Raw genomic sequence first — 20,139 nt, 5'->3', positions numbered from 1 at the left:
GCACATATATAAGATTCTCCCTTAGATCCAGAAGTCAGCTCCTTGTCACAAAACCAGTCTGAGTAAATACTCTCTCTGTGCAAAGAAAATCACAAAGACAAGGGCGCCTCCTCGTGTGATATAGTTTGGACTAATGTAAAAATAGGTGAATACAGATTTTATACTCACAAGTAAAGCAGCACTCTGTTGTGCTTATAGAGGCAGACTGGGAGTTCACAGTGTCCCAGTTCACTGACCAAGGCAGTGCAACAAATCACTCCAGGGTAGATTTCAATCAAGCTCAGGCTCTCAGCAGAGTTAAAATACCATAGTTTAATGGTGCAGTAAAATACAATATAAAATGTCACAAATGTGACCGTAACAATGGATAAACAAGCAACTAGTTTCTCAGATCTCTGTCTGTTTCCTCTGCTCTTAATACACATGATTATTATCACACACTGTTTGTGATGAATTATAATATAATTATGCAGCATCAGGAATGAATAAGTGCTGCTTTTGTTGAGAATTTACATCTTTTCATCACACTATATTGATCCTAATTCTAACTAGTAGTGACAGATAATCCTAGCCGTTGGTTTCTAAATTAGCCCCAGATAGTATTAAAATTGGTTCGAGTCTCTAATATCCAGTCCTTGTACTGGGAACACCAGCATTTTAGTTTTAATTAACCATATTTTAATATTTCTAATAAACATTAATGTTTTAATTTGTGAATCTTTTTTCAACTCCAGATAATTAAGGGTCATTTGAGTGCTTACTAAGTATCTTTTTCTGTTAGTTTCTTTAACTAACATATTTGGAATGTAACTTTGTTGATACATAGCACCTAACCACATCAACTGTAGAATACTAAGGCCATTGAGCTTATTACAGAACGATAAAAGACCCAATGCAAAATCTATCAGTGGTGCCATCAATTCTATCTGATGTGAAATGTTGTCAGTGAGTGCATGAATTACGAGAATATGTGTGTATGTGTGTGTCCTGTGGATTGTGTTAGTTATGTTATTCTCATCATAAACATTACAAGTTACTAAATTTTTGCTTTATAAAAAAGACAATCTTATGGTTTTGACAGGTTACAATTGGGTAAATCTTTTTAGGGTTAACAGAGTCCCCCTTGCTCTTGAGCAGGGGTCTCAAACTCAGACTACCTGGGGGCCACTGGACACGTTTTCTTAAACCATTGGGGCTGCGTGCAAAATTTCAAATGTCAAACAAAATTGAACTACAAACAGTACTAGTTAGTGCTTGCTTACCATGCAATCGTTAAGAAACTGTCCTTCAGTAAATGGCTTCCCTGCTTTTGCAACTTGCTCATGCACCACATTCCTTTTTTGCTCACTTGAAGAGATTTTGCTGCCTGTACAGGCCAATCTGAAGTTGGGCAATTTGGCTCTCTTTCTTCTTACTTTGCAAACTGATCAGAATTAGTATAATGCCGCTTAGGGTTATAATCTTAAACAACTATTTCATTGCAGATCAGGCAAGTAGCCGTCAAATTAAACTCCACAAAAAATAATCACTTGCACACCTCTCTTGAAATCTCCTCTACTCAACATTAACTTTTCTTTTAGATTTAAAACCTGAATTTATGGAGTGTTACAGTATATTTGTTATTTAGTAAGTTTGCTCCTTCTGCTTACCTTTTTTTTGCAGGGAGGAGGCTGAATCCCAGATTTTCAAATGAGGGGTTAAAACCGTTAAAAATGAATCCCTGGTTGTCTGGTACAGACCAATCGCTCCCCTAACGATTTTCCCGCTAAGGCCAGTTTTGTGCGTGACTTAGCAGTGCAAACCATTAATTAGAACTATTAGCAAACACTAGACAATACAGACTTCAAGGTGTGGTTCCCTTTTCAGCTGTTTCACTGCTAGACCGCTCACAAAACTGTCCTTAGAGGGAACACTGATCTGTACCTCTGGCTGGTGCAGACCATACTAATCGCTCCTTCTGGCCAGCCCTCAGTGATGAGTTACATGGGCTACATCGAAACAGAGGTGCAGAGCACACTGGTCCTCCACCAGGGATGAATTTTTAATGGGTTTTAATCCCTCACTCGACGACTAGGGAATAATTTTTAATATATTGCTGTTTCTGAACAGGAAACTGCCGGTGTGCCATAAGGTAGCGCAGGCTCTGACCAGGTCCAAATGCCGTGGCCCACCAGGGAATTTCATGCCGTGCAGGCAGCATGTAGCAGTTTTACGGGCCGGTACTTTGAGACCCCTGCTTTAGAGAGTGCTCTTTTTATGGTGATTTTGTTCCATTCTCTATTATTAATCCTATACTTTCTAACCTAGTTGATATAATAACTTTGTTCTGAGAATACGTGCATTGCCATAGGTATATCCTAATAACCCCCAAGGGGTTTACAGATAGTGGGTAGGTACATCTCATAAGAGGCAATAAAATCATATTTTACACCTCTGGGATTAACCAAGAGTAGTTATTGTTTTAAAATATTGCTTTAGTCTTAAATGGACACTGAACTCAAATTTTCTTTCATGATTCAGATGGAGCAAGCAATTTTAAGCAACTTCTAATTTACTCTTATTAATGTTTCTTTGTTTTCTTGCTATCTTTATTTACATAGTAACATAGTAGATAAGGTTGAAAAAAGACTGAAGTCCATCGAGTTCAACCTATACAAATCTAAAATACTTTCAAAAAGCTCCAGTTAAGCTTAAATAACCCCATTGAAATGTGACCCATTTAATACTAGCAATCATATCCATGAATTTTGTTTATATACAGAAATTTATCCAGACTATTTTTAAATGTATCTATGGTATTGGCATTCACTACCTCCTTTGGTAATGAGTTCCACAATTTTATTGCTCTTACAGTGAAAAAACGTTTCCGTTGCAGGAGATTAAATCTCCTTTCCTCCAACCTTAAATTATGACCTCTTGTTAAACAATTTTCTTGGAATAAACAGAGCTTCTGCCATCTCTGTATATGGGCCTTGAATATATTTATATAAAGTCATGTCACCTCTCAAGCGCCTTTTTTCTAAAGTAAACAGACCCAGTTTGGCTAGCCTCTCCTCATAGGTTAATTTCTCCAATCCCCTTATTAGCTTTGTGGCCCTTCTCTGAACTTTTTCTAGTTCTGCAATATCTTTTTTAGCAATCGGTCCCCAGAACTGCACTCCAAACTCAAGGTGAGGTCTTACCAGGGCTTTATATAATGACAGAATTATGCTTTCCTCCCTTGAATCAATGCCTCTTTTAATACATGCTAGTATCTTATAGCCTTTGAAGCCGCTGCCCTGCATTGTGCACCCATCTTTAGCTTGTTATCTATTACTACTCCCAAATCCCTTTCCTCCTGTGTTTGGCTAAGTCTTGTCCCATTTAAAAAATACGTAGCCTGCTTATTTTTACTTCCAAAATGTAGAACCTTGCATTTTTCCGTATTAAATCTCATTTTCCATTCACTTGCCCATAGCTCTAATTTTAGCAAATCCCTTTGTAAAGAGAGTTCGTCCTGCTCTGACCTAATGACCTTACTTAACTTAGTATCATCTGCAAAAATAGAGATGTCGCTATTTAATCCTTGCTCCAAGTCATTTATAAAAATATTAAAAAGAACAGGGCCCAGTACTGATCCCTGGGGGACGCCACTGATTACCTTTGTCCAATCTGAGTATGATCCATTTACTACTACTCGTTGCTTCCTATCTTTTATCCAGTTATTTATCCATTTTCAGCTATTCCCAGTCCCTTAATTTTGTGCATTAATCTCTCATGTGGCACTGTGTCAAATGCCTTTGCAAAATCTAAGTATATCACATCAACTGATTCCCCTTCATCTATATTTTTACTTACTTCCTCGTAGAATCTAATTAGATTAGTTTGACATGATCTATTTCTCCTAAAGCCATGCTGATTAGAACTCATTATCTTGTGTACACAAATATGCTCATCAATATAATCCCTTCAAATATCTTCCCCACTATTGATGTCAGTCTAACTGGTCTATAGCTTCCTGGATCATCCCTGCTTCCCTTTTTTAAGAGTGGCACCACATCAGCTTTACGCCAATCCTGGGGTACCATGTCTGAGGATAATGAGTCTTGAAAAATTAAGAGTAAAGGTTTGTCTATAACAGTGCTAAGTTCCCTTAACACCCTTGGGTGTATTCCATCTGGGCCTGGAGTTTTATTTACCTTAATATTTTCCAGTTTTTTCCTGATATCCTCTAAACAAAACCCAGTTAGTGGTATGGACTGGCATGTTCTATTATGTTCCAAAGTATCATTCAATGGTTCCTCTCTTGTGTAGACTGAAGAAAAAACTGGTTTATTACCTCGGCCTTCTCCCTGTCATTATTTATCATGCTACCCTCCACGCATTTTAATGTACCTATATTATCCTTAGATTTTTTGCTATTTATGTACTTAAAGAACCTTTAATGGGTTAGACTTAGAATCCTTGGCAATTAATTTTTCATTTTCAATTTTGGCTAATTTGATTGCTTTTTTGCATGCTTTGTTACATTCCTTATAAATATTGTATGCTGAGTCTGTACTATTTTCTTTTAATAATTTAAATGCCCTACGTTTTTTCCTAATTTCTCTTAACACATTTTTATTTAGCCATAACGGCTTTGTTTTTTTATTTTTATAACCATATGGTATGTGTTGATATGTATATTTATTTAACACATTTTTAAATATTATCCATTTATCCTAGAAAATACATTGTCCCAATTTATATTTAATGATTTCCTTAAATCGTTGAATTTTGCTTTTTTGAAATTAAGTCTTAGTTAAGCCTTTAAAACACTGCATATGAAAAGAGATTTCAAATCTGACCATGTTATGATCACTGTTTCCCAAATGTTCTTTAACTTCTATGTTTGATATTATATCTGTATTGTTTGATAGCACTAAATCCAATATAGCTTTAGTCCTAGTTGGCTCCTCTATTAATTGTGACAAGAAGTTATCCCTGAGAACATTTGAAAAAGAAGGCATTTAAGCTAAGGAGCCAGCCAATTTTTGGTTCAGACCCTGGACAGCACTTGTTAATTGGTGGGTGAATTTATCCACCAATCAGCAAGAACAACCCAGGTTGTTCACCAAAAATGGGTCGGCATCTAAACTTACATTCTTGCTTTTCAAATAAAGATACCAAGAGAATTAAGAAAATTTTATAATAGGAGTAAATGATAAAGTTGCTTAAAATGGCATGCTCTATCTGAATCACAAAATAAAACATTTGGGTTCAGTGTCCCTTTAATGTATGTATCTACGTTAAGAGACATGCTCAATGTATGCAAATGTATCTTTCTTTTGTTTCATCACAAATAGAAGTAATGACAATAAATGGCTGCCATAACCATTATGTATTTTTCTAATATTGAGCCACATTTGATTTATATTGAGTTATGCCTATATAACTTGTATACAATAAGTCTACCAATACTTTCTGGCTCCTTTGCGTCATTAACTTCTGTGAAATTACCTATATCAGGTAAGTTAGGACCTATAGCCTTCAGTGTCGATTAATGTACAAGTGCCATGTTCTATATTTAATTCACTTTGATCTGGGTCAATTAAAATTTTAGAGTTGAAGCCCTTAAAGGGACAGTCTAGTCAAAAATAAACTTTCATGCTTCAGATAGGGCATGTCATTTTAAACAACTTTCCAATTTACTTTTATCACCAATTTTGCTTTGTTCTCTTGGTATTAGTTGAAAGCTAAACCTAGGTAGGCTCATATGCTAATTTCTTAGCCCTTGAAGTCCACCTCTTATCTGAATTAATGTTAACAGTTTTCACAACTAGAGGGTGTTCATGTATGTCATATAGATAACGTGCTTATGGAGTTACTTAGGAGTCAGCACTGATTGGCTAAAATGCAAGTCTGTCAAAAGAACTGAAATAAGGGGGCAGTCTGCAGAGGCTTAGATAAAAGGTAATCGCAGAGGTAAAAAGTGTATTAATATAACCGTGTTTGCTTATGCAAAACTTGGGAATGGATAATTAAGGGATTATCTATCTTTTTAAACAATACAAATTCTGGTGTAGACTGTCCCTTTTAAGTGGCTTCTAAATGAAACAGGAGGGTTCATGTTTTCCTTTTTTCTTTTTTTACTATATTGAAAAATTAGTTTTAGTAAGTAATGACACTGCCTATTTAATTTGTACTTATAACAGTAGTTGCTAACTTAATTTGTAAGAGCTAGTGGGTAACTATAGACGTGTCATACCTGTGCATAGCTCAACAATTATTGAAATTTCTGTGCCTAATTGATAGGTAGATTTTTCTTTATATGATATGTCAATGTCGGTAATTGCTTTCTTCTGCTGTATAATTTAAATTTCAATAAAATTACTTAAAAAAAATAAAATAATATATATATATATATATATATATATATATATATATATATATATATATATATATATATATATATATATATATATATATATATATATATATATATATATATATACACATACATATACACACACACAGTGTAACTGGCTGCCAGTAACAAAGATGACTTAAACAGTGGTATTGAAGAGGGTTAGAGAGCGGTTTGGGAGGGAGGTGGGGAATTGAGGAAGGATCCCTACACTACAGTTAATAAAATTAAAGTTATAAAAAAAGCTCTTGGTTTCAGACTGGCTGCTAAAAGATGGTGGTGACCAGTTTGGAGCCTTCTTTTTACCAAAAAACCAATGGCAAAGCCATTTTACTATTTCTAAACCAAGGGAATAAATTGTGTATATATAATCATTTTAATCAATCTATTCTCACAAAACAGTTTTCTAGAATCTCTCTCTGCAGAATCATTTCAGATAATCTCATGTAGCAGAGAGCTTTAGTAAGTTGGGTCATATATCTGCTGCCTATGTTCTGAATTTATATTTTAAGTGAAAATTATTCCCCAACTGGAAAGAGTTAAGATTTCTGCACTATATGTCCTGTTAAACCATCAAAATGACTGTCATTTGTTTAAACTATCATGATACATTACACTTTTGTGGTAAACTTTAATACTTTAAAATCATTTTAAAAAGAGCCTAATGATTGGGGGGGGGGGGGGACTTTAATAAACCCTGCTTCTTTTTTCTCTCCAAATTGCCACAGATATACTCAATGTATATTTAATTGAGCACTTTTTGTTAGTTTGTTAGAAAACCTAATATTGGGTTGTTAAATTGATCTATGGTCTAAGTCTGAAGCAAATGCTCCTAAACTTTATGTAATATATGTATTCAAGCACTGTAATTGCACCCATTTAAATTGGTTCATATTTAAGGCCTAGTAAAACTTTTAGGGAAATGTGTACATCAAAGGTGCTGGAGACACTAGTGTTCCGGATTTTATCAGTATACATGTGTTAGCAATTTTAGTGGGAATGTAATTTTCATGCTTTACTAATGCAAACATATTTCAAAAAGATCTGCAATTTCTACAATTTAGATTGGTTTATTAGGCACAGAGATAATACATATATATATATATATATATATATATATATATATATATATATATATATATATATATATATATTTATATATTATCTGTTTACTGCATTTTAAAAGTCAAACTTGGGACTCTGTGCCAGTCTTTATGCCGCTGGAAGCTCCCAATGTCAGATTGACTTAAAGGGCCATAATACCCAAATGTTTAAACACTTTAAAGTGCTGCAGCATAGCTGTAAAAAGCTGACTAGAAAATATCACCTGAACATCTCTATGTAAAAAAGAAAGATATTTTACCTCAAAAGTTCCTCAGTAGCCACCTCCCATTGTAAAGGATTTCTAAGCAGCATTTTAGTGTGTCTGTCCTGGGACAGCTGAAAGGATGAGCCTCGTGAACTCTCCTATTATTTCTCCAATCAGGTAAAGGAAGCTTACTATGAAATCTCATGCGAGTTAAGTCAAATCTCATGAGATCACAGTAAGAGTTCATGACCTCAGCACTGCTGATGCTGATTGGCTGCAGTTCATTTCTTCATTTTTTTTTTTATTTTTACCTGCAGCTGGGAGCAGCTGAGTATAACTTTTTACACAGAACTTACTCTGCTGAGCTGAGGAAATTGTGAGGTAAATTATCTTCCTTTTTTACATAGAGATGCTCAGGTGATATTTTCCAGTCAGCTTTTTATAGTTATACTGCATCAGTTTCAAGTGATTTAGCATATGAGTATTATGTCCCTTTAACAAACCCAGAGGTTTACCCTTGGCTCCTAATATTTTGGGTTATTCATAATATATCTATATACCACTGTCTTGCTCCTAAATTTCCCTACTGGCTCCTACATTTTAAACAGATTTTTCTACACCTGCCATAGATTATATTGATTTTAATCTGGTCATACTTCTTCAATCTATTGCCAAAAGATGTGAAGAGCTTGCCCTTCCCTGCACTCCTTATATTTGTATTTTACCGTAATCCCCTTTCCCTACAGTAATTTGTAACCATTCTTACTGATAGCTGGTCCAACATGCTGGTCCCAGTTTCCTTGCATGTCTAATTGTTCACTTTGATAAATTAAAGGGACAGTCTAGTCAAAATGAAACTTTTATGATCAGATTTTAAACAACTTTCAATTTACATTTTATTATTATTCTTTATAAGGTACAAAAAAGTACAACGGTGAAACAATACAATAAAAGACAAAATTTTACAGACAAATACAGGGGGAATTGAGGGCCATGTTCCCATGGGAACTTACAATCTAGATGGGTAGGAGGATGGGAAACAGGAGGTGGGGACTGCAGAGGTGAGAATATTAGTGAGGAGATAGATGAGGGCAACTGTTAGGTAAGTGAAATTGATTTGTTACTGAGTCGGGTGACAAGCTTCACTGAACAAAAAGGTCTTTAGGGCACTTTAAAGGAGAGGTTAGGGGAAAGTCTGACAGCTTGAGAGTGCGTTCTAGAGGTTTGGTGCCACATGAGTGAAGTCCTGTAGTCTAGCATGAGAGGAGGTGATGGTAGAGGACGCAAGGAAAACTAACCTGTCTCACGATCTTAGGGGGCAGGCTGGAGTATATTTGAGGACAGGTAGAGTGGGGCAGCATTGGTGAGGGCTTTGTAGGTCAGGGTGAGAATTTTGACTTTAACTCTGCTGTGAATGGGGAGCCAGTGAAGGGACTCATAGTGAAGTGCAGCAGATACAGAGTGTTGAGAGGTGGATTAGCCTGGCAGATCCATTTAGGATGGATTGAAGGGTAGAGAGGCGGGAGAGAGGGAGGCCAGTTAGTAGGTTATTACAGTAGTCAAATCAGGAAATTACCAGGGAGTGGATTAGCTGTTTAGTAGTTTCAGCGCTCAGAAACTGATGAATTTTGGAGATATTGCTTAGGTGGTTGCAGCAGGATAAAGAGAGCAGGGAGATAGCGGGAGCAGTGATATGGGGCGGTAGTTTGCAGGAGAGTTAGGGTCAAGGGAGGGTTTTTTGAGGATGGGGCTGACCTTTGCATGTTTAAAGGAGGCAGGGAATGAGTATGTGGGTAAGAGCTGGAGTGAAGGTGGGAGACAGAGAAGGTATTAGATATGAAGGAATATGGTCAAGTGGGCAGGTAGTGAGGAAGACAACAGGGAACCCATATAACTCTTTGGTTGGGAGGAGGTGCAGAGGGGGTGACTGGGAGTGAGGTTGGGAGATTGCAGGCTTGTGTTGGAATGTTTCTTTGGATGGTAAGTGTTTTATTGAAAAAGTAGTCAGCCAGGTCTTGAGCACTGAAAGCAGATGAGGGGGGTGGTGCAGGTGGGTAGAGGAGAGAGTTGAAAATGGAGAAGTCTTTTAGGGTTTGATTGAGTGGATAAAAGAGAAGAGAAGTAGGTTTGCTTAGCTAAGTGAAGGGCAGAGGTTTAAAGGGACACTCAATCAAAATTAAACTTTCATTATTCAAATAGAGCATGCCATTTTAAACAACTTTCCAATTTACTTCCATTATCAAAATGTGCACAGTCTTTTTATATTTAAACTTTTTAAATCACCAGCTCCTACTGAGCATGTTCAAGAATAAGTGTGTATGCATTTGTGAATGGCTGATGGCTGTCACATGGTACGTGTATGCATTTGTGATTGGCTGATGGCTGTCACATGGTGCCGGGGGAGTGGAAAAAGACATAACTTTTAAAATTGTCAGAATAAAAATCTACTACTCATTTGACGTTCAGACTAAGTGCTATTGCATTGTCTTGTTATCTTGCATTTGTTGATTATGCAAATCTACTGTGTTGACTGGTCCTTTAAGAGTGAGAGAATTAACTTATAGTGCATGAAATCAGGTTCAGAGCGGGATTTCCTCCAGGCACCTTCAGCAGTGCAAGAGCATTTTTGTAGGTGGCATATTTGCTGGGAGTGCCAGGGCTGGAGCTGACGACGTGGGGCTTTGCAAAGTTGGGGCGGAGAGAGTATTGTTATAGTGGGTTTTAGCAAGGTCAGGATATTGTGGAAGTGTGGGGAAAGTGTACTTGAATAAGTTTGGGGAGGGTCCACAGTGTGCAGATTTCTACAGGTGCAGGGGCGAGGGGGGAGAAGTAAGTTTAGCCTGTATATTAAGATTAAAGGTGAGCAGATGGTGATCTGAGATGGGAAATGGGCGACAGGCAACATCAGAGAGAGAGCAAAGATAGGAGAATACCAGATCAATAGTTTCCATTGAAGTGGGTAGGGAATAGGGTGGATTGTGAGAGAGAGAAGTTTAGAGGCAGCAGGGGCAGATGGGTTGTCAATGGGGATGTTGAAGTCACCCAGAATTAGAGTAGGTGTATTTGTAGAGAGAAAATAAGGAAGCTGGGAAGAAAAGTTGTCAAGGAATTGGGAGGTTGTTCCAGGGGGTGATAGATAACTGCCACTCTGAGAGAGAGGGGGGGGGGGAGAGAACAGGCAAATGTAGTGGACTTCAAAGGAAGATAAAGAGAGAGATGGAGATAGGTACTGATAGGAGCAGGTGGGGGAGAGTAAGATGCCAACACTGCCACCAATTCCCGCCCAATTTCAAGTCCTGACTAGAATTTACTGGGTTAGAAAAAGCTTCTGTAAACCTGTATTTTCTTGGATCACATTATTCACCAGTAACCTATGTAATGGTCAGAAACAGGTCCTAATTTAGTGATAAAAAGATGAAATTGTACTTGGCATAATTATTGTACATTGGAGATGCAGCAAAGTACACATTAAAGGGAAACTCAAGTCAAAATTAAACTTTCATAATTCAGATAGAACCATTCAAATTTACTTCCCTTAAAATTTGAACCGTCTCTTTATATCCACACTTGAGTCACCATTTCCTACTGAGCATGTGCAAGAATTCACAGAATACATATATCCATTTGTGATTGGCTGATGGCCATCACATGATACAGGGGGAGTGGAAATGGACATAACTGGTATTTGTCAGAAAAAATGTACTACTCATTTGAAGTTTAGACTAACTGCTGTTGAATTGTCTTGTCATGCATTTGTTGATTATTTAAATCTACTAGATTTACTGGTACACAGCCTCCAAAAGAAAGGTAAAACACATCACCAACCTGACTGGTGGTTTGGACTTATGGCTAGACAAAGAGGTAGTATGGAACTGTTGGCTTGCTGTTTGGGGGTCGGCTAGTTCAGTTTTATACATTCTGTTTTTCCTCTATGGCTATCCACATACTTAGATATTCTTTTAATTTACCACCAAAGGGGAAGCATTAACCTGTTAGGACTGTTGTTTTTTTTTTGCCATCCAGAATTGTATCTTATTACTAAGAACATTATCTGGCCTCTAGGTATAAAGTACATATATTAAATAAAATCCTGGGCTTAGAGCAGATGTTACAAACATTGAATACTTTATAATTTAGAAACATCTGTTCAGCACATGCGTTTTTATTTTCAGTAAAAAAAAAAAAAAAAAGATTAATCCATAAACTCTCTAAATAAGATCCAATGTGCTTTTTAATAAGAGATCATAAAATTGGTGAAAATGTTTGCATATTTATGTGGTTTTATCTAAGTTCTAAGTACTTCCCATCCGTTTTTGATCATTTTCATGTATTGCGCACAGATTGCATTTTGAACTTGTAATAAGATGTAATGGCTCACATTTGGTGTGTGTGTGTGTGTGTATATATGTATGTGTGTATATATAATATATATATATATATATATATATATATATATATATATATATATATATATATATATATATATATATATATATATATATATATATATATATATATATATATATATATATATATATATATATATATATATATATATATATATATATATATATTCCGGTTTTTACTCCATACGGGTAAAATAATGCTGCACTCACCGGTCTTGAAGTAAAAAGTCCATTTATTAGGCACTTATGACAATATCCAATACACAGTTACCCCCAAACGTTTTGGTGCTCCTCTGGCACCTTTCTCAATGGGTATGTATACAAATCTCCAGGATTGTTTGCTGGAGATTTGGATACATACCCACTGAAAAATTTTAAGAACATAATTTGCCATTTTTTAATTATTAAATAATTTATATAGTTACGGATGTGCTTTTTGTACAGATGTCCTTAAGAACGGTTTTCCCAAAGCTCTAAAACAAATCAAATTACTAGCCTATGTTTTTTATATACTGACTTTATGCCATTAATGAAGCCTTTATTTTCTTGGTATTGATACATATGTGAAACTGCAACTTGATTTGTTGTGGTGGTTTTTTTGGTTTTGTTTTGTTTTTTTAAACTGGCAGGTAATCAGGACCAGTTTTACTTTAGTGTATAAATGTGTCAGCCTCAACTCGCCTCTGGCAGGCTGAATTCAGCATTGCACACACAAGCACTATTTTGCGCTTGTGTGCAACGCCGCCCCCTGCCCGCGCACAGTCAATCACGCGCGGGCAGGTTCTGTCAACCTCCCAGTCGGATGAGACCATTAAGATTGAAATTCGCCACCTAAAAGGTGGCGAAAGCATAGGGAAGCAGCAGTATTATGATCGCTGCCTGTTAAATACGGATTGCAGGTTCTCTTGTGAGAACCTGCAGTCGTAGGCAGGCGATGCCTGCTCAAGGGGTTGATCGACCCCTATGTCCCATTTCGCAAGTTCATGTTGTATGACAGTCAGGAGGATGCAGGTGTCTTTAGCACTTGCATTACAGCAGTATGTGGAGCAATGTTATGCAAGTTCAAGGTAGGGAACTTCCGCAGCCTTCACTTGCTACTAGATATTTCAATTCTGGCTTTAGACGAATGCAAATTCATATGAATTTTGCTGATTCAAACCATTTGATATACAAACAGCCAAATACATTATTGGACGAAAAACGAATTGTCACTTGACTAAATTGATTCATTTATTCGTTCATGCTGTTTGGTGTAATGATGTACAGGGGGTCTGTTATATGTTCTTTTAACATTAAAATATAGGTTCATGTAATTGTTTGAAACTTATAATGTACAATGTTTAATATTTTCTATATTAACTGTTCCTATTGGAAATAATGGTAATAAATTTGAATCCAATATTCATCCAAGCCGAATTTTATTTATTTTTGTTCGTGCACATGTCCATTTGCTACTTGTACACGGCTTGGATATTTAATTTTAACACATAATTGCCTTCTCAATTTACGTTCAATCTTCCTTTTTTTTTTTTTTAAAGGTGCAGGAAACCCAAAAAAGTTTGATTCAGATAAAGCTTGGAATTTTAAACAACTTGCCCATTTATTTCAAATTCATTTGCTTCATTCTCCTTGGTATCCCTGTTTGAAAAGCCTTGGTAGGCTCAGGACCTGTAAGCTAGCTGCTGATTGGTGGCTGCCCATATATTCTGACCATTGGCATATTGATGTGATCAGCTAGATCCCAGTAGAATATTACTTTTCTATCAAAGGATACCAAGAGAATGAAGCAAAATTGATAGTATTATATTGGAAAGTTATTTAAAATTTGTATACTCTCTCTGAATCGTAAAAGAAAAATTTGGGGTTTCATGTCCCTTTAAACAGACACTCTAAAGCGCCATTTAACTGGGGTTTTAAAAAAACTATATGCTTCCTATGAATCATTAAAGATTTTTTTTTTATTTTAGCTTCCATGTCCCTTTTAATTTTTTTGGAGTGTTTGTAAATAAATACAAACTCTTGATTTACACTTGCCAAAAAAATCAGTTCTTTGATTGTCAATCGGTGACATAATATAAAGGCACTTGTGTGGTGTACTTCCCTGGACATTTTGGTGTATGTTGACCATGCCAGAGGTCTTAAGGCTCCTCTTACATATACTGTTTATCATCCTGCCAAATTAACTATTTTTAGTAAACCAGGACCGAATTGTTGAGAAAAAGTTTGCCCCATTAGGTGTAGTCCTTGGAGATTGAATGAAATAGTCTTATTTGTAAATGTATAGTGTTATTTTGTATGCTGACCGTTTGCAACGTAGTGTTTAATGGTGGCTAACATTATGTTAGCCACCATTAAACACTACGTTGCAAACGGTCAGCATACAAAATAAACCTTTAGATAATAGCAAAAAAGGTTTAAACTGTTGTTGGAAATCTTTTGTTTTTAGCCCCTAGACCTACCTTTTTATACACCTATCTCCCACTGCTAAGGCCAGTAAGGGGCAATCATGTAGCAGCTTTTTTTCCACCTAACCATAACATTCTTTATTTAGTACATTCTATATTTATCATCGTTTCATGTCATTTAAATTGTCTTAGTGGGTTTTTTTGTGTTACTACTTCTAGCGTGAATATATTTATTCATTTCACACACTGATGATCTAGCGTTTGGGTACGACAAAGGCCGATACTAAATCTAACATGAAGTATATTGTTGCAATACCTACATTCTAAAAGCTTCATAAAAAGAAACCAAAAACGTGGAACTGGTAAAATGTAGGTTAAGTGGATGCCTTTTTAAAATGACTCAGCTGAGTCCTTTTCGAAAGCGACACATCTCTAGTAGAAAGCACCCACCTTTACTTTTAAAGTGAAGGTAAAGTTATGCTGTTATGAAGACAACCTAGCATTTACCAATCTCTTCTTAATGTGTTTTTTTTGTTTTTGCTATTTTATTTCTGCAAAAAAACTTTAGTTGAAATTCCCTACCGTTAGTCTCCTGACTCCTCCCAAACCATACCTCCGTCTTCCTCAAGTATTGACGTCTTTACCGGTCCCACCCGCTCTCCACCCCTCTAAAAAGCGCGTTCATGAATCAAGCTTCCCATGCGCTATTCGCCAAGGCTTTTTTTCACTGCGCATGCGATAATCGCTGATCCGTATATTATGCAGATGACTAAATGGTTTCCAAGCTCGAATTTATACGCATGCGCAAAACGGGAGCGAGTCTGGTTGTCTAGGTTTAGAAAAAGTAACTAGCGCATGCACGGATAAATATAGGGGCGGATGACGTCGAGTGACGGCCGCCTAACGGCCAGAAAATAAATTGGCTTTAAAAAAACGTAATCAATGGAGAAATTATATGTATGTATGTATATACTCATTTAGCAATGTTACAAAATAACTTTATAAATGTAATAACTTTATTATTATTATTACAATATATAAAAAATTATGAATGAACCTTATATTTGTCACACATAATGCTATACTTCGACTTGAAGCTAACTTTACCATCACTTTAACCTCATATGACGGAATTTTTCCATCATAAAACAATTGAGCAAACTGAAAGGTGTGTCCTTAAAGGGTTAAGTCGTCTTTCTCTGGCATTAAACCAAGAGTAATGCAGAGTGAATCAAAACAAACAAAAAAAATTTCAGACCTATTCTACAACCAGTGGAATTATGTCTTTGTGATATACTTAGCAGTTTCCAGTTTGTACTTCAGACTTCAAAGGGTGTAAAATCTTAAAACCATTTAGCGGTTAAAATAGATCGAAGGAACAGTAATCTTGGATTTGATGTTATGAAATTTACTTCCATTTTGACCCTTTTTGAAAAGAAGGCGTGTGACAATGCTCTAAGTAAGATGTGAAGTGAACTGCGAGATCGCGATTGTACAAAGCAAAAAATGGAAAAGGATATTGCTTAAACCTATAAGAAAGTTAACACCTCTAAGTTACATTAGACTAGTCAGTGTTTTTCAGAAGAGAAATACCAGAACACACGGGAAATGTCATATCCCTTTAAAAAAGGGACAAAAAGATCTATACCAGTGTTTCTCAAACACTGTCCTAAAATACCGTAACAGGCCAAGTTTTCATTATTGCTGAACCAGTGCACAGGTGAAGTTAATCAGCTGATCACTAACACCATGGTTACTAACCTGCTCTCAGCCCTCTGCTGATCATTTCACCTGTGCACTGGTTCAGCTATAATGGAAACCTGACATGTTGGGAGTACTTGAGGACCGCAGTTGAGAAACAGTGCTCTAGACCCTAGGATTTAATACGGTCAGGGAAAGTAGTCTACAAGAAAGTGTTAAGTGATATCGGTCAGTAAACACCTTGAGAGTTTTATATAAAATGTTTAGTTATGCATAATGAAACTGATTTGCAATATACTTCACTATTTGCCTCCATTTAGCTCTAAATATTGAGGATTTTCTAATGTTCACAACTTGAAATGCATCCTGATTACTTCTAAAGGCTATAACCCTGCTATATATCTTTCCCTAATTGACTTTAACTGCAAATAATTTTACTTTATACTATCGTTATGACTGTGGGTAGCCTTGTTGTCTGCAGACTGAAGCCCATATTGGCTCCTCCAATTAAGGCAAATGGTGAATGGAGTTTTCCTAGGGACGGTGTATTGCCACTGTAGATTTGACTTTAGATATGTATTATAACTCCTTTGTGGGTGTTAAACACATAATTATAGGCAAGAAGTTGTGCAAGAAATAAAGCTTATTGCAAGTTAGAGCATTTTCTTTTTGCAGTTTTTTTTGTAGCTCTAATGCTAAAATGAATACTTTTCTAAGAGATTAGTATTAGTGTATACGGAACACAACTGTGTACATGTACTAAGACTATAGATTAAGGTCTCTTTGGTTAGTGCGTATTACATTAAAAAAATCTATATTTCTCAGGTTACTATTGAAGTTGTTGATAGCCCTGATAGTGAACCAGACATGCAAAAGGAGAACAAACCCAGCTGGCCAGTTCCCTCACCTGACTGGAGAAGTTGGTGGCAGAGGTCATCCAGTTTACCTCGTCTAAACTATGGTGACCAAGATTACAAATACGACAGTACCACAGAGGATAGTAACTTTCTAAACCCACTGGGTGGTTGGAACAGACAAGTCCCCAGTCATCGTTCTTATGATTTAAGAGAACAGCCAGAGTATGGTAAGTTAAAATTACTGGTGATGCTACTTGCTGTTTACAAGTTTGCAGAGCTGCCTCTTCATTTCTTCTATATGGACATGTGACAGCTAATTTGAAAGAGGGGACCTACTCTATCAAATGATTGGCTACAACATTGTTGCATCAGGTGACTTGCTTGTACAGAAGGGGAAGGCAGATGTAACAGAGCCCACTTCTCCCTCCTTGTGTAACAAAAAACAGCCCTCATTTGTAGAAGGAAATCTTGAGTTCCGTGGGGCAGGTGATTAAAAGGAGTATAAGGTTTTGAGGGGGAAGAATATATTACAGAGCTCATATTTTCTTTTTATTTACATAAAGGAAAATGAGAGCCCTTGTTTGAAAGACACTAAATGCAGGCAATTACTCCCCCCACCCCCTCCCAGTAAAAGATCAACTACATCACTAGATATCAAGCAGTTTGCCCCCATACTCAACAAAGGTGTAGCAAACAACACATTTAATAAGGAGCGGTGTACCCTCTTACCAGTGAGGTGCTCCTGTTAATAGATAACTGCCATAAAAATGGACATCAATAATAGTATGAAAGGCCAATTGGTTATAAAGGAACCCTTACGTTGTCGTAAAAGGATACACTACACATGCACAAACACCCCTTATAAGGTAAATTGGTAGATTAATATGTATCAGATAATTAATCATTTATCTATTTTTATAAACAGAGTATGTTGATGGTGAAGGTGATTGGAGCCCCTGGACCTTGTGCAGTGTAACCTGTGGTAGCGGAAACCAAAAACGCACTAGGTCGTGTGGATATGCATGCACAGCTACAGAGTCAAGGACTTGTGATATGCCAAATTGTCCTGGTATGGAAACTGATCTGAAGAAAATTACTTTAACATTAAAGGGACAGTACACTGTAAAATTGTTTTTCCATTAATGTATTTTAAATGACTTGTTATACCAACTGCAGAGTATAAAATATTTGAGAAATTCCATTTTCATGCTTATTTGTGTATATGAAGTAGCTGATTTTGTGCTTTTAAACCGCAGCCTATTACAATGGGTTGAACTTAAAGGTGATATCAAATCTCATTATGTTCTAAGTTTGTGTAAACAGACTTGCTTCCTTATCTTTTATTTGGCTAGAACACCAAAGCTCAATACATAGAGAGAACAATGGAAAATGATCATTTTATTACTTAACTATCCTGCATCCCACTGAGTGTAATCTCTTCTGCTGGCTGTGTATACTTAGGCTATTCAATAGCCTATACTCCAGTATTTGTTCAGTATAGGTGGCGATACCACAGGCTAAAGCAGCTATTTCAAATGCTGAAATAGGATTAAAGGAGCTACTTGTAACCAATTTAATACACTCTAGCAGGTTAAAAAGATAATTGGGAATAATTTAAAGGGGAGAAAATTTTTGGGTGAACTGTCCCTTTAATTGAATTTTTATGTAACTGGTACTGGTCTATTTTTACATTGTAAGGTTAAAAAAAGCTTATGGCTTGTATTACTAGTATGTTTTTGATCTAGTTGGTAGAAATAAATATTAGGCCTATCACATTAGTAATTATTTTGTTTGTAACTTCATAACCCTTTTTTAGCTCTTAAAGACCCCAAGTGTTTAAAATGTAACAACCAAGGCTAAATTAGCTTCTATTTGCCATTAGCACGGTTTTAAAAATGGCATTGTATGTTATAGGGACTTTGTAGACAAAGGATATGAAGAAACACAGATAAACCATTAGCGTATATTTGCATGAAATGGTTTAAATGTAAAAACAAAGTAGAAATGCATATTGTATATTGCAATAGTAGTATTTGTCCCCATTGGCTAATGGAAATATGTTAGTTGAGTAGGGAAAAGGTGTGTGTGTATGTATATACAGTATATGTATGTTTGTATATGTGTGTGTGTGTGTGTGTGTGTATGTGTGTGTGTATGTATATATATATATATATATATATGTGTGTGTATATGTATATATATATATATATATATATATATGTATATGTATATATATATATATATATATATGTATATGTATATATATATATATGTATATATATATATATATATATGTGTGTGTATATATATATATATATATATATATATATGTGTGTATGTATATATATATATATATATATATATATATATATATATATATGTGTGTATATATATATATATGTGTATATATATTATATACGTTTTTTGATAAGTATGTTTTCATTACTTAAGGCACTCTCAGCTATGGTTTGGCACTTTATGTATTTATATAAAGTTCTAAATATATGTATTGTACTTATATTTGCCATGATTCAGGTTTTCAGTATATCTCCTTTTGCAGACTGTCAGTTTCATATCTGGGAAATGCTTTTTTATGAAGAAGAAAAAATTCTTACCTGGGGTATAGTCTTTCTTCTAATTGACTGTCTTTTTTGGCGCAAGATTTATTTGGCGCAAAGTTACGTTAATTGACACAAATTCATCATTTCCGGCATCTTGGTTGACGCCGAGTCCTTTCACAAGGTTGCGTCGTCTGTGACGCGAGTGTCGTTTCCGGACGTTTTTCATTATTTAAGACGCCATTTCTATTTGCCTCCTGCCTTTTTTCTATGTCAGAGGGCTATGCTGTTTGCATTTTTTCCCCATTCCTGAAACTGCCATATAAGGAAATTGAGAATTTTGCTTTATATGTTGTTTTTATCTCTTACATTTGCAAGATGTCTCAATCTGATCCTGTCTCAGAAATCACTGATGGAACCCTGCGGCCTGATAACAGTTCTACCAAAGCTAAGTGCATTTGTTGTAAACTTGTGGGGGGTTATACCTCCAGCTGTGGTTTGTAATGGTTGTCATGATA

The 20,139-nt window shown here is 35.9% G+C and overlaps 1 protein-coding gene across 2 annotated transcripts in view; it reads left to right on the top strand.

Moving 5' to 3' along the window:
- The window catches only part of ISM1 (isthmin 1), a 92,976-nt gene that overhangs the window by 34,949 nt on the left and 37,888 nt on the right, over positions 1-20,139 (top strand). For both annotated transcript variants that reach the window (XM_053712138.1, XM_053712137.1), the window contains 2 exons: positions 17,032-17,290; positions 17,989-18,132. In XM_053712138.1, the coding sequence (XP_053568113.1) occupies positions 17,032-17,290; positions 17,989-18,132 (403 nt within the window). The remainder of the gene's footprint in view (positions 1-17,031; positions 17,291-17,988; positions 18,133-20,139) is intronic.

Source organism: Bombina bombina, chromosome 4, assembly GCF_027579735.1.
Source record: "Bombina bombina isolate aBomBom1 chromosome 4, aBomBom1.pri, whole genome shotgun sequence".
NCBI lineage: Eukaryota > Metazoa > Chordata > Amphibia > Anura > Bombinatoridae > Bombina > Bombina bombina.
This window is presented reverse-complemented; position numbering and strand designations above follow the sequence as displayed.